At 37.3% G+C, this 13,304-nt stretch overlaps 1 protein-coding gene across 1 annotated transcript; it reads right to left on the minus strand.

Annotated features, from left to right (window-relative positions):
- Positions 1 to 573: 573 nt before the first annotated feature.
- ltc4s (leukotriene C4 synthase) lies at positions 574 to 13,304 on the minus strand. Its single transcript, XM_088932639.1, has 5 exons — positions 13,121 to 13,304; positions 8,870 to 8,969; positions 8,450 to 8,520; positions 5,191 to 5,272; positions 574 to 4,049 (listed from the first exon to the last, which is right to left on the minus strand). The coding sequence occupies exons 1-5, from the start codon at positions 13,176 to 13,178 to the stop codon at positions 3,911 to 3,913; spliced, it is 450 nt and encodes a 149-aa protein (XP_088788765.1). The 5' UTR covers positions 13,179 to 13,304; the 3' UTR covers positions 574 to 3,910.

The raw sequence follows: 13,304 nt of genomic DNA on the forward strand, positions 1-13,304 counted from the left end.
AATTCTGGAAACTTGGAATGTCTGTTCAGCGGAACACCACAGCCTTATTTAGCAAAGTTCTTGGTTTCCAGATGTGGCTTCTTATTTTATCTGACCTTTCCGCATGTATTTTCCTTTGACTGAACTGCTGTTTCCAGATGAATTGTACTTCAGCCTTAGATAAAAGATAAAACAGTTCCTCTCAATATATTCAGATTTCCAGCCAAACAGCCTGTTATTAAAATAAAGACATTTATACAGAAGTGATGAGTCTATTTTTGTGTAGATGGCCTGGTGATGTTGCTTTACAGCATTAGTCGAATTTAATTTTCATGGGAAAAATTAGCAAATAACTACAGTAATGATTTCTGAATGGTCATGCAAGTATGGAACAAGCTACCCAGTCACGTTGTTAAAACCGGTATGCTTGCAGTTAGCTACTATCAACCAAATGGGTTAGATTGGCTCTCATGTTATTTATTTTTATCAAATGGTTTATTGAACCTGCTCCAGTCAGGTTTTGTATAAACCTGTACTCTACCAGGGTAGTCCATAGAGCCTGCACACACAAAACTCACAATAACTCCAAAAAGGTACAGACCAGGTATCTTTATTTCAAGCCTTTTTACGGCATAAACCTGTAGTTACAAAAAAGAAGAAAAGACACACAAAACAAAACTACCACCATGCACACCCTTTTATAGCAATCCAACCTAATTAAAAACCATGTAAGAATCTGCATTCCAACATCTTTTACCAATTAACTAATATTTTACAAATTAAATGTGCAGTGCCCATCAACAAGTGTTTTAGAGGCTGTGTTTAGAGACCTCAAGTGGCAAGCCATTACAATTACAGCCTTCTCTGCAGTTGGCCTGCTACACTCTTATTTGTTGAAACCTTAAGAAAACTTGAGCAGGAAATTCATTCCATTAGTAAAAAAACGGGGGATCTGCAACAAAACCAGAAACATCCGGTCGCCCAGAGTAACCAGAGTTGGCCCTTCATGAATTCTTGACTGGACAAATTATTACCTAAATGTAACAATAAGGTTTTCCTCTCTCATAGAAACTGAGTTACCTGTAGAAAAAAATGATCTATGGTTGCACACACCCTGTCATCTACAAGTTTCTTAATTCGCTTACCACCTTTATCTAAAACAATATACAATGCATGAGTAGGGAGCAGTGTCAGTTTGGCTTGTAAAGGAACAAACAAGAGGTTAACTCCACACTGAAAAGCAGAAAATATTTTAAAAATCACATTTAACCAATAGATCCTTCTTAGGGTGTGAAGACATTGCCTGAAGAAAGCTCAACAGCTGAAATGTGGTGTTTAATAAAACATAAAAATGTATACATTTCTAGAATGTATACACATTCTGTATACTACGTACTGTATACATTATACATTAAGTATGAATCTAATCTAATGTACTACAGGCAAGTATATACAAGTTCCATTTAAAAATTACAATTTTGTTTTTACAATTTTAGAATATGTTGATAATACTTGACAACAATGTAAAATAACATATTAGCATATTAGGAGGGTTTAGTTTTACATCATCTGAAATTGAAGATTGTGTTTTCATTTTACCAAGGTAAGGTAAATCTCAATATTCTGCAAACATTTTATTTTTCATGGGAGTGAACAGGTGTAAAAACAAATCCTGTGACAAACCAAATTCAGAAGTGAAATATGAACCTGTTTGTCAAGGTCAGCATATCCAACAGCCCTGTCAGCAGTGAGAGAATTGTTCTTGGCCTGTACAGTGTTGTTGCTATTGATAAATGCTCCACTCTAAATACACATAGCATTTTGTTAATGCCAATGTAATTATTATACTTTGAATGTATTTATGAATTCAATATAATAGGCAGAAATCATATTTTAAACAAGGATCAATGCTTCAATTCCCTAAATTAGTAACTAATTTGTTAAGAAGGATATCTTAACATTTTACAATGCCCTAGTAAGAACTTATTTTGAATATTGTATACAATTTAGGTCACAGTGTTGCAAAAGGATTTTCCTTTTCTGAAGTGAGGTACAGTACATTGTCAAGATCAAAGGAATGTCCTGTTCTGCCAAGCAAGATTATCTGGATCTTTTCTGCTCGGAGAATATTTCAGGCGGACTTGAGTTAAATATTCAAAATCCTCATAGGCATTGACATCATCCTAATAAATGTCTTCAAAAGTGAAACACCAGAGGACACACATGGAGAAGGAGAAGTACATTTAAAGCTGAGAACAACAGAAACTTCTTTACACAAAGAGGTGTGGGAGTATGGAACATGCTACCCAGTCACGTCAAAGTCAATACCTTGTTTTTATTTTTAAAGAAACTGAATTGCCTAGTGGAAATCGAACAAGCCATAGGGGCCAAAACAGTCTCCTCCTTTGAACAACTAAATCTGACAGAAAAGACTTCAAGGCCAATAGCTCCCTCTGTTGGAAACGGGGCTGTACTTCACCAGCCTTATTCACAACTTGGAAGTAAATTCTTGGCAGCTGAACTATTCGTTCCCGTAACTAAAATAATATCATTAAAGATATAAAGAGAAACATGTGACCACGTCTGAAAATGTGGTCATTCTGATCTTGTTGAATGCTCAGTCTGATATGTTCTTCATTTTCCCCATGAAGCAAATGCAGTAAATGTGAGAAGTTTTGTGCTGCGTTCATAAAATGAAACACTCTATGATGTCAGCTGAAAAAGAAAAAGATTTTTTATCCAAATAATTATAAGTAACAAAACACAGATCAGGACAAATTAGTAACTTTATATCTCACAAGGGTGAAGCTACTCTTTCAATAAACAGGAATAAACAATAACAATACAGAGCACAAAAAGCAAGTGGTATGAGGGAAAAAAGTCAAACCTAAAACTTCAGTTTAGTTCATGCTGTTTTCAAAACCCTACCACACAATGACTATCACATTAAACCTTTCACTGAATAAGTTTAAAAAATATTGGCCGCAAAAGTTCTATCAAATTCAAGGTAATGAAAGTATTAAGAAATCAAATTTTATGTATATGCAAAAAAACAATAATTTCTGTTTTTCAAGTCCTCAGGGGAACTAGGTTAATAAGACACTGGTCCCAAGAAAAACATTTTTAAGGAATGATTCACAGGAAAAGATTAGGTAAATAGATCAAAGTAACATTCTGGACAACACAAAGAAACATGTTTCCTGAACAAGGGGAGTATTTCCTCCTCCAATATTCTTTACAAAATATTACGTGGGCTAAAATCTTACATGTATAATATGTTGCTTTTAGGCAGAACTTAAAAAGCTGCATTAACACTTTGCTTATTCACTTTTTACCAACCCTTATTGCATGCACAGCTTTCCATCGAAAAACACTAATTCCCTCAGATATTGTATTTCTTATAATATTGTAACACAATATGCTTTTTATGAACCAATTCTTAGAAAGCAATAAAACAATCTACCAGAAAAAAATCACCAGCAAACTAACAATGTAAAGTTCTGACAGCAGCAAAGAAAGAGTCATTATTTCTCACCTTGGGCTATGGGCTGACAAGAGAATGGCAAGAAAAAGAACTGCATCAAAAAAATTTTTACTCATAAAGCTCGCCATGCCGGAAACCTGTGGAGCACACAGTTAAAGGTCATGCTTCAGGGATCTAGATCCATTTTAGTCTGCAAATCTCCAACAGTAAAGAAATCAATACAGAGCAATTTAACCCATTCCTGGAGAACACATGCAGTTTTCAACAAGAGATTAGGTCAAGGTTTGTGCAGCATAAAACGCATTACATGAGAACTTAAATGGGCATCACATTTATCAAGACAACAAGAAAGAGTTATTCCCTTGTCAGCAAGTGTGGGATTTTTTTTTTGTTTGTTTCTTGCGGAAGCAAGCCAACAGATCTCTCCCAGCCTCTGGCTCTTTCCCACTACAGTCCAATGAGCTGCTTCAGATAGCGAAGGAAATCCACTTCCAGGTATAGCTGGCACACGTAGTTGATGACCCCAGCCGAAGAAAGACCAATTAAGACCCACAGCATTTTAGCACTGAAATACAGTGGAGCCAGTCTAGAAGTGAACAAGAGAGGAGCAGGATGAGAAGAGTCAGGAATTAAACCTTGATTGAGAGAAATGGAGGACTTAGTACAGGATTATAAGCATCATTGGCCGAGAGCTGCACAAGAAGATAAAATCTCACTCTGCATATAATAGGATAGTAGTTCAGGTGGGTAGCTGCGTCAGCATGCATAGGCTGCAAAGGAACAAGTAATAGGTTTATTCCATGCTGAAAAAAGAAGAAAGAGAACACAACGTTTCGGCCGTGGAGCCTTCTTCACCTGAAGAAGGCTCCGCGGCCGAAACGTTGTGTTCTCTTTCTTCTTTTTTTCAGCATGGAATAAACCTATATAATAGGATAGTTTAGAATGAAACTGTTTTTAAGGCTCTCGTGATCTTTGATGAATGTTTGCCAATGAATTGTTCTATATCTTTTAAGGATCTTTTCAATTTTAATGGAAAAATAATTCTGTGAAGAAGGTTTTGTGCAGACTTGCTGGCTAAGTTTATCATCACTTTCTATAAAGAAATTCTCTCGCTTGTTGTTAATGGAAAGCATTCCTAAAAATCCAGGCTTTTAGCAGAGTGTGAATGAGAAGAGCCATCCTGCCTGCTAGGTGCCCACAGAACTGCCTGCTCTCTTCTCCAGACAGCATGGGAATGTTAAACACTATCCTTGGCAAACAAACTAGGGAAAATACTGAGTTACAGCTGCAGATATCTACTCTACTCCATTTGACCTATGGCTTTGCCCCAATGTGTTCTCTTTAGATTTCCTTTGCTCTCCTTCACAATGCATTTTCCTTTTTTAATGTAAAATAACAGCTCACAAAACTGGACTACTGCATGACACAGGCCAATCATTACAACTACGAAAACAGATCAAGTTTCTCCGACGAGGTGAGCACTCCCAAAAGTTAGGTTTTCAGACGAATTCACATTGAAGTGGGTGTTCTGCTAACCAGTCCAGTTCAGTTTTACTACTCTAAATGACTTCTCAAGCACACCCATTCTTTACTGGTAAGAAATATAAGAGTAGTATATCATTCGTTTATCAGTGTGACTGACTGCTGTTGTCATTGTAATGCTTGAGCACAACCGCCTGGGAGTTTTAATTACACTTTTCAATAATCCCACAACAGATCATCCCTACCTTCCCTGTGCTGACTTGGAATAGCCCCGGAAATACTGGTATCGGCCATAGAGGTAGAGGAGCCCACAGAGAGATGCAGCAGCTGGGAACGAAAGAGAACACATCGTTACTGATGGAGCTCTTCTCTTTAACTGGAGGACTGGCAGTAATGGCCTAATTCTTACACTTAAAGGGCCTGTATATCCCAGTGTACTGGAAGGGAAATGGGTCTGCAGCTCTCATACACACTCCTGTCACCTTCCCTTCAGCTCAGGACATTTCTCGGTTTTTGAAGTGATGATGCATAAATATCCACATATACTGTATATCAGGATGACTATACAACATTCAAATAAGAATAATGAAATACTGTATATTTTCCTCTGGGTTTTCACATGGGTTTCCTCTGAATGCTCCAGTTTCCTCCCACAGTCCATATACTGTACGTACTGGTAAATTAACTGGCTACTGGGAGAGTCAGCCCTGGTGTGATGTGGATATGTCTGTATCTGTGTGTCTCCAGAGATGGACCGGCATCCATTCCAGGGTCTATCCCACCTTATACCCGTTACTTAGTAACTTCTTGCATTCTTCTTGCATCTTTATTATGCTTCCTGCTGGTGTTGAGTTTTCTCCACCTGTCATTACCTGTAAACTCTTGAAACATTAGCCAGGTGGCATGTTGTCGTCAACGATGGCGTTTGTACCAGCAGTAATATCTGTGCATCGGCCTTCTATCCTGCAGATCAGCACATCTAGATAAAGGCCTGGTCTGCTATTGCTTTAAAGTCCTCAGGAATAATGGAATATACCATGTGCTGAGCCAGTCCCAGTAATTTGAACCCAGGTGGGTCATTCCTATGTAGTGTACCGTTTTCTATTATTTTGCTATTAGGGGTATGTGGGTATGTGATATATAGATTACTTTAGTGATCTATACAAAAAAATTTGAAGAAAATCAAATTTTTGGTCAGAAGCACTGATCATCGTTAAATTGTATGTGTATTCACAATTCACAACAAAATTAGCAATGAACAATTCACGGTTAAACGTTTTAGAGTTGCTAGTACAAATTTTCAACACAGAATTTCATGGGACTTGACAAATATTTCCTTTATTCTCACTGATTAAAAGCTATCCTCCTGGCTGAAGATAATTCTCACACTGTTCCATTTACTTTTTCTTTTTGTAAACTATGTGCATGCAGTGCTGTAACATCATTAATATCCAAGAAAGTGCCATACACTTGCGGTGACAGGACTCCACCATGTCTGTTGCTCGGTGACTCAGTTTTGCAGTCCACTCCCCTCATGGTTCACACATGTTATTCAGAAGATGGTCAGAGATTCAGACCAAAACTGTCTACTTTTTGTTCATACTGTATGTTATACTCTATTGAATGAGTTACAACTCACTTTTGAGATTATTTTTATAGATTAAGTTAAGGTTAGTTTTTTATATATATATTAATATATATTAATGAATATAATTCATGAATCCATCACATAACTGCAGAACCATAGAAGCAAACTTTTTAAATAATTTGATCCCCCTTAACTGAAGTTAATAAATAATTTAGTGAGCTAGAAAATGACTTATTTTTTCTAAATAACTGATAGCATCAGTGTGAAAGTTGCTAGCTAAACATTGTGACACCATCTAGGTGCTAACTCTGATAAGACCTTTGAAAGCTGCCAAGGAAAATATCATTAAGTTGAAATGTTTTAATTACATAACATTAATTGTCAAGCTTGTTTTCCAAGAAGCACATTACTCAGAAGACTTTGAATGTACAGGAAATTCTTTAAAAATAAAAACCATTTTTTTAAAGAAACTTTCCTAAACACCATCTACAGTATAGTTATAAGGGAAGATGCATATCAAACCCATTCTCTTATAAACTGTTAGTATTGCCAGATTTATATATTAAGTACTTGCAAAAGGAAAGCAAAACACTGGGGATGGGCTCAATGGTCATCTATACCAGATGTGGTGTTAGACTGGTGTGAGGAAGCACTGAGTTCTGGAGGAATTGTACTACAGCAGTTTCACTAAAGCAATGTTTTACACAATCATTGCTGATCACTTTAAACTGGATAACGGCATCTACCAAGCAAATTATAATCCCCAAAACTCAATGTCATGCATGAAAAGCAAAAAATCCAATTGACTATGGAAATGATCTGAGGTAATTAGGAGCAGGTTCATACAGGAATAAAAAAAATCAAACATTATTTTAAAATCTATAATCTAAAGGAGCCAAGACACTACATAAGGGTTATAGGTTATGCCATATATTATTATGCATTTGAATTTTTGTTAAGACCTGAAAAGCTGAGTTCTGAGGATATTGCAAACTTGTTAAAAGCAAGTTTGGATACACCAGCACAAACAGTTCATTTTCATTACAATAAACAATCCTGGAAAAAAAAGACAAATACATGTATCACTGAAGCAGTTCAAGTAGGTAGCTGTGTCAGCATGCATAAGCTGCAAAGAAACAACTAAAGGTTTATTCCATGCTGAAAAGAGAAGAAAAGAAAAACAACATTTCAGCTGTGGAGTCTTCTTCGGGTGTGAGAAAGAGAGGAAAGTGAGCAGCATAGGAGAACAAAAGCTGGGAGTGGAGAGGAGGCCGGAGCAGCAGGGAGGCAGAGTGGGCACTCAGGTGGTGCGAAGTCGAGAGAGGTGAAGTCGAAACCTACAAATGAATAGAGAGAATTAGAAGGAAATGAGTCATTGAGAGAAGGGGGAAGGTGTGATCCTAGTTTCAGGTGTGATCTCACTGTCCTGACATGTTCTCTAAAGCGGTCTGCCAGTCTCCTTCCTGTTTCCCCAATATAGATAGCTGGGCATTTTCTGCAGTAAATAAGGTTGCTGGATGTACAAGATGTCATCGTAATTGTCCAGACGGGCCTTGAATGAGCGTGGTATTGGATATACGTCACGGAACATGTCAGGGCTGTGAGGATCAAAGATCTCTTCAAGCCCATAGTTTCTCATTTCACCATGATCAAACTGATCTCTCCGTCTGCTTTCTCAAAGAGGGGTTTCTCAACTCCCATTGCAGAAAGACATCCAAAACCAAAATTATCCCGAAACTATGATCCCACCTTCGCCCTTCTCTCAACGACAGACTCTTTTCCTTCTAGTCAATGGTTCTCTTAATTCCAGTGGTTTTATAGTTTCCTCTTTATCAGAACTTCAGTTAGAAATTCAGTAACCCAAAGATTTTTGAGGTCACATGTAAAGTGCATATACATTTATTTTATGGCTTTACCTTGGTTAAAATAGAGCCCAGACACCCACAGTATGGCAATGAAGATTGGGAAATACTCAGAACAATTGGCTCTGCAAAACAAAAAAAAATGTTTTGTTACATTAAGAATGTGGTTTTGTCTACATTTTGAAGGTCACAGATCACACAAGATAGGTAGTTCAATACTAGATTATATAAAGTTACCCCTAATAAAAGTACCTTAGCACAATTAAGAGCATTGCCTTCTGACTTTTACAGAGATATCTGCTCATCTTTATAATAGCGACATTTTTTTAACCTTTTGTTTTGACTTTTTTGAGTATTGCAGGGTAGTTTTAGCCCCTGTAGATTTCCATGTCATTGCGCCCATGCTTTATTAATGTATATTTATTTTATCATGTTGATCTTGTGAGGTGAGTCAAACACTTCCTTTTGGCTTACTGTGCTCTGAACACTCTCTCAAACTCCGGAGGACCTGTAACGCATGGAGGGGATACTGAATACTTCCGCCTAGCGTAGATCACCTGGAGAGAGAAGTAAGCTGGAGAGAGGGGGAGAAATATCTGTCAGTCAAGGCAGGAATCAAACGATTGGTCTCTATATCAATATATACATATTTTAATTTTGTTTTATCACATCAAGAATTTGATTAGTGACAACACGGGGTGGAGAGTCTTTTTGCTTGAAAAGTCAGCCTGTACAGAAGCAAGAGACCAAGGAAGGATTTTTGTGTTCGGTTTTGAAAGGCTGCACAACATTAGCTATCAAAACTGTCTAGGGTTTTTAGACCGGACAGATATTGCTTTAGAAAATAAAGACAATATGCACCCAAATGTCATTTCAGGGTCTTTTTCAATGGTTTCCACTTTCTACAAACAAATCAGCAAGCCTTTAAGATCCTTTGCATACATCTTACTTAATGGTGTCATCTTTAACATCAGTGGTGATTTTAACAAGTTCAGGAGGAGGTCAAATTCCTAAACTTGCCTACTTCCATTCTCCTACGCATAAATATCTCACTGCCAAGCACTTTGAGCTTCTATCTCCACCCCATCTACACCCTTGCAGCAGCTCCCTGGCTCATTCCTCATACTGAGGGGAGGTATGTGTGTGTGGGTGTGGGTGTGGGGGGGGGGGGGAGTTGATCTTCTCAGCCTTGTCCTCACAGACAGCCTACCATACTTTCAATATATTTATTTTCATATAGCCTTATATGAAAAAACAGTAACTATAAGAAAAGAACTACAATTTTAACTGTTTAATGGATTTAGGTCTTTAGAATACTACTCCTCAGTTTGAGAAATTTACCAATGGGCAAGCCTAATCTATTTGCAGCAACAAATATGACCTAAAGACCACAAGGGATCCTATGTACAAATGTATTCATGTCATAGGACAATGAATAATCTGCCTTTTCTTTGACCTCCCAGAACAGGACATATTCACAGTTTTAGTAGATGGCACATGACAAACGTTAAGATCACAGTTCATGACACAATGACAAGACTATATTTGGTAAAAAACTTAAAGCATACAACTGGGTCATATAAACTTACTGTTTATTTAAAGAAGTTTTCATCCTTAGCCTAATGTGATCAATTTTGTACCACAGCGACATGATGTTGTTGACCAGATTAAGAAATAATTTTGTCCTAATAAACCAAACCAAAATGTAAGAACAATCTGCATTCATCAGCCATATTCACTGCCTTTTTTAAAAACAGGAACAAAGACACAGCATAGTGTTACTTTTTCCCTGAAACAGTATAAGCCTCAAAAGACCTTATCAGATTATTTTTTTTGGAAATAAACAATTCCCCACATCTACATCCAAAGTCTTCCTCCTTGTTTCTACAGAATTTCCACACTGAGCCAAACAATGGGACTGGTCCAAGATTTTGGAAATGTCTCCAACACTATGTACAATTTTGGACTTCATACATGAAGGTCAATAACCTTGTGTGACTCAATAGTTATTTCCTGCAGCGCTAAAAGCACAATTCTAGTTGATTTGCATCTGATTAGGACAAACAATGAGCCTTCTTCAGTCCCTAATGACTCTTTTGGTGAAATTGTAGCATATTGAAGTTTGCAATTACTGGGAAGGGAACTAAGATGCATGTTGTGTTACACAGTCTTTTTGACACCCTAGATGAACACTTTTGCCTTAACTGAAGCTCCTTTTGTCTCAGGAGGCATGCTGTCATCTCTCCATCATACATTCCCACGCAGCAATGATCAGAAAGAGGACAATACTTTTGTGTCAATGATGATAATTGCTTATACTTATATAGCACTTTTCTGGACACTCCACTCTAAGCGCTTTACAGGTAATGGGGACTCCCCTCCACCACCACCAATGTGCAGCAATCACCTGGATGATGCGACACCAGAACACTCACCAGTGGGGAGGAGAGCAGAGTAATGAAGCCAATTCATAGAGGGGGATTATTAGGAGGCCATGATTGGTAAGGGCCAATGGGAAATTAGGCCAGAACACCGGGGTTACACCCCCACTCTTTTCGAGAAACGCCCTGGGATTTTTAATGACCACAGAGAGTCAGGACCTCGGTTTTATGTCTCATCCGAAGGACAGCGCCTGTTTACAGTATAGTGTCCCCGTCACTATACTGGGGCATTAGGACCCACATGGACCGCAAGGTGAGCGCCTCCTGCTGGGCCCACTAACACTTCTTCCAACAGCAACCTTAGTTTTTCCCAGGAGGTCTCTATTCAGGTACTGACCAGGCTCACACCTGCTTAGCTTCAGTGGGTTGCCAGTTGTGAGTTGCAGAGTGATATGGCTGGTGGCCATATGATTACTAATTACTTCAGAACAAGCTTAAATTAACCCCCTGGAGATGAATAAAGTATTTTGAATTAAATTGAAAAAAAGCTGCATGGAGGAAACAAGAAGTCACCTAAGGCCATCTTCTCCCTTAGCACCTTGGAGCATGACCCTTGTGGTCCTGACTTGAAGAACCTGTCTGATAGCCCACTGTGAGGTACCTCAGATTGCAACTGCCTGTGCTACTGTATATGCCTGCTCCATGATTAATGAAGACATTTAATTTGTTTTCTATAAACCTGCAACTTTTAAAAAACCTGACCTTTAAGAAATAAAAACAGTTATGACTGTACAATCGGTTGTAGTAATAGGTAGGTAATGCTAAGTACAGTATTAGAGACAAAATATTACAATTAATAGTACCACTGAAAAAAAAATATACAAAATTATAAAGGGTCACTGTGATTAAGGCCTTTGGGGTTACAGTGGCTACAAGTAACTTTGCTTGCCAGACAAAGTCTGTTGTCAGTTCCTCTACATTTTGGCTTTGGCTGACATTAATGTTTTTAAACATGAACTAATTTAAAAATAAAAAAAGAATAGGATTTAAAAGAACAAGACACTTCTCTAAGGCTTAAAGTGTAAAGGGAAAGATTTAAGGAAGGTCACCAAACTTTAAACTCTGCGTAGTGAGAAAATAAGACATTACAGGAAAAGACTCAAGTTCCTTTCTATGCAAACAGCAAAAAAATAGTTTTTTTTGTGAGGGTTTACATATTTCACAAAGTATGCATGAAGTGAGAGGTTAAATCTTCCAACCATCGTTCTTTATGAGGTTACCCAATTAAAAACACATGATTAAAAATAAAATGAGGCAGAAATTTGTTTCAGTGCGTTTATTACTTCTCTGTAAAATTCCACACGCGAAAACCATGCGATGAAATAGCACAATGCAGACTAAACCAGAACCTGAAACTAACCGTTACCAGATTATTTGGTAATTACTTTGAGAACTATTAAACTAGTGCAATATTACGGCTTAACCCATTGAAATAAAAATAAAAAAACGTGCTTTGTATGTAGGTGTTAACCAGGAATACGTCGTTCTTTTAATCTCTTAGTGCTCCATTTATTGTATAAACTTAATTTACAATCATGACCTAAAGGCCCATTCAGACAACATGTTATTTACCGGGGCATTTTCATCTTGGTAACCTGCGCTAAAGAACAACTGCAACATCCTGTCCTATTCTACAATCCCGAATTTCCCATGGTTTTTAATTTAGTGCATAACTGTCGTTGTAACAAATTTTAAAATTAAGCAAATTAAAGAATTGCAAACTGGGTAACTTCTTAATTAATTGCTTTGGACTCTGATAACCCATGAGTTGTCTAGACAATACTAGGAAATCTGGATGTTGTAGATAATATTGGATATAGCTGAACTGGAATTCCCCCGTTGCGTGGATTATGCATTTACCTAATCACAAAAAATAACATTTTTTTAAAATAATACCGCTTGTAGAATATAGCGTAAAAGGTAAAAAAAACTGTCTAAATTATTTAGTGTTCAATTCGTTTTCATTTATAATAAGATATTTATTCAATATAGGTTAAAGAAAATATGTTTAAATTTAAACATTTTGAACTAGTCTTGGGGCATAGCTTTATTGTTTTATAAAGACGATATGATTAGAAATTACCTAAATTTCCATTTTAGAGAAAACGAACATTAATAAATTCCTGATTGCTGAGAAAAGATGCTCCTTAAACGTCATTACAACTTTATTATTTCAAAATAAACGCACTTTGGTTTAATTTTGCAGTGGAAGCTTTATAGCACTCCCGTCAATCAATGTAAATATGCTGAAATACTATATATATAGCTTGGTTTTTCTCCTTACCTTGCTCAAGCACTCCCAGTACAGTTACAGCAGCCACGAACACCATCTGATCGTGCATTCTGCCTCTGTGAGGGTGAGGTACAAGCGCCACAATGAGAGATCTGCCCAATCTACAGCTCTTAATACGAATTGTTTTTATTCAGGTCACGACCGCGCACAGAGCTGCCACTGAAAGCTTATTATC

This window comes from Atractosteus spatula, chromosome 14, assembly GCF_055471065.1.
Source record: "Atractosteus spatula isolate fAtrSpa1 chromosome 14, fAtrSpa1.hap1, whole genome shotgun sequence".
NCBI lineage: Eukaryota > Metazoa > Chordata > Actinopteri > Semionotiformes > Lepisosteidae > Atractosteus > Atractosteus spatula.

Coding starts and splice junctions, on each gene's coding strand:
- ltc4s (XM_088932639.1), bottom strand. CDS start 13,178: ATGCACGATCAGATGGTGTTCGTGGCTGCTGTAACTGTACTGGGAGTG. Junction 8,970..13,120: donor ACTGGGAGTGCTTGAGCAAG/GTAAGGAGAAAA, acceptor CCCTCTCTCCAG/CTTACTTCTCTCTCCAGGTG. Junction 5,273..8,449: donor TGGGCTCTATTTTAACCAAG/GTAAAGCCATAA, acceptor TTTCGTTCCCAG/CTGCTGCATCTCTCTGTGGG.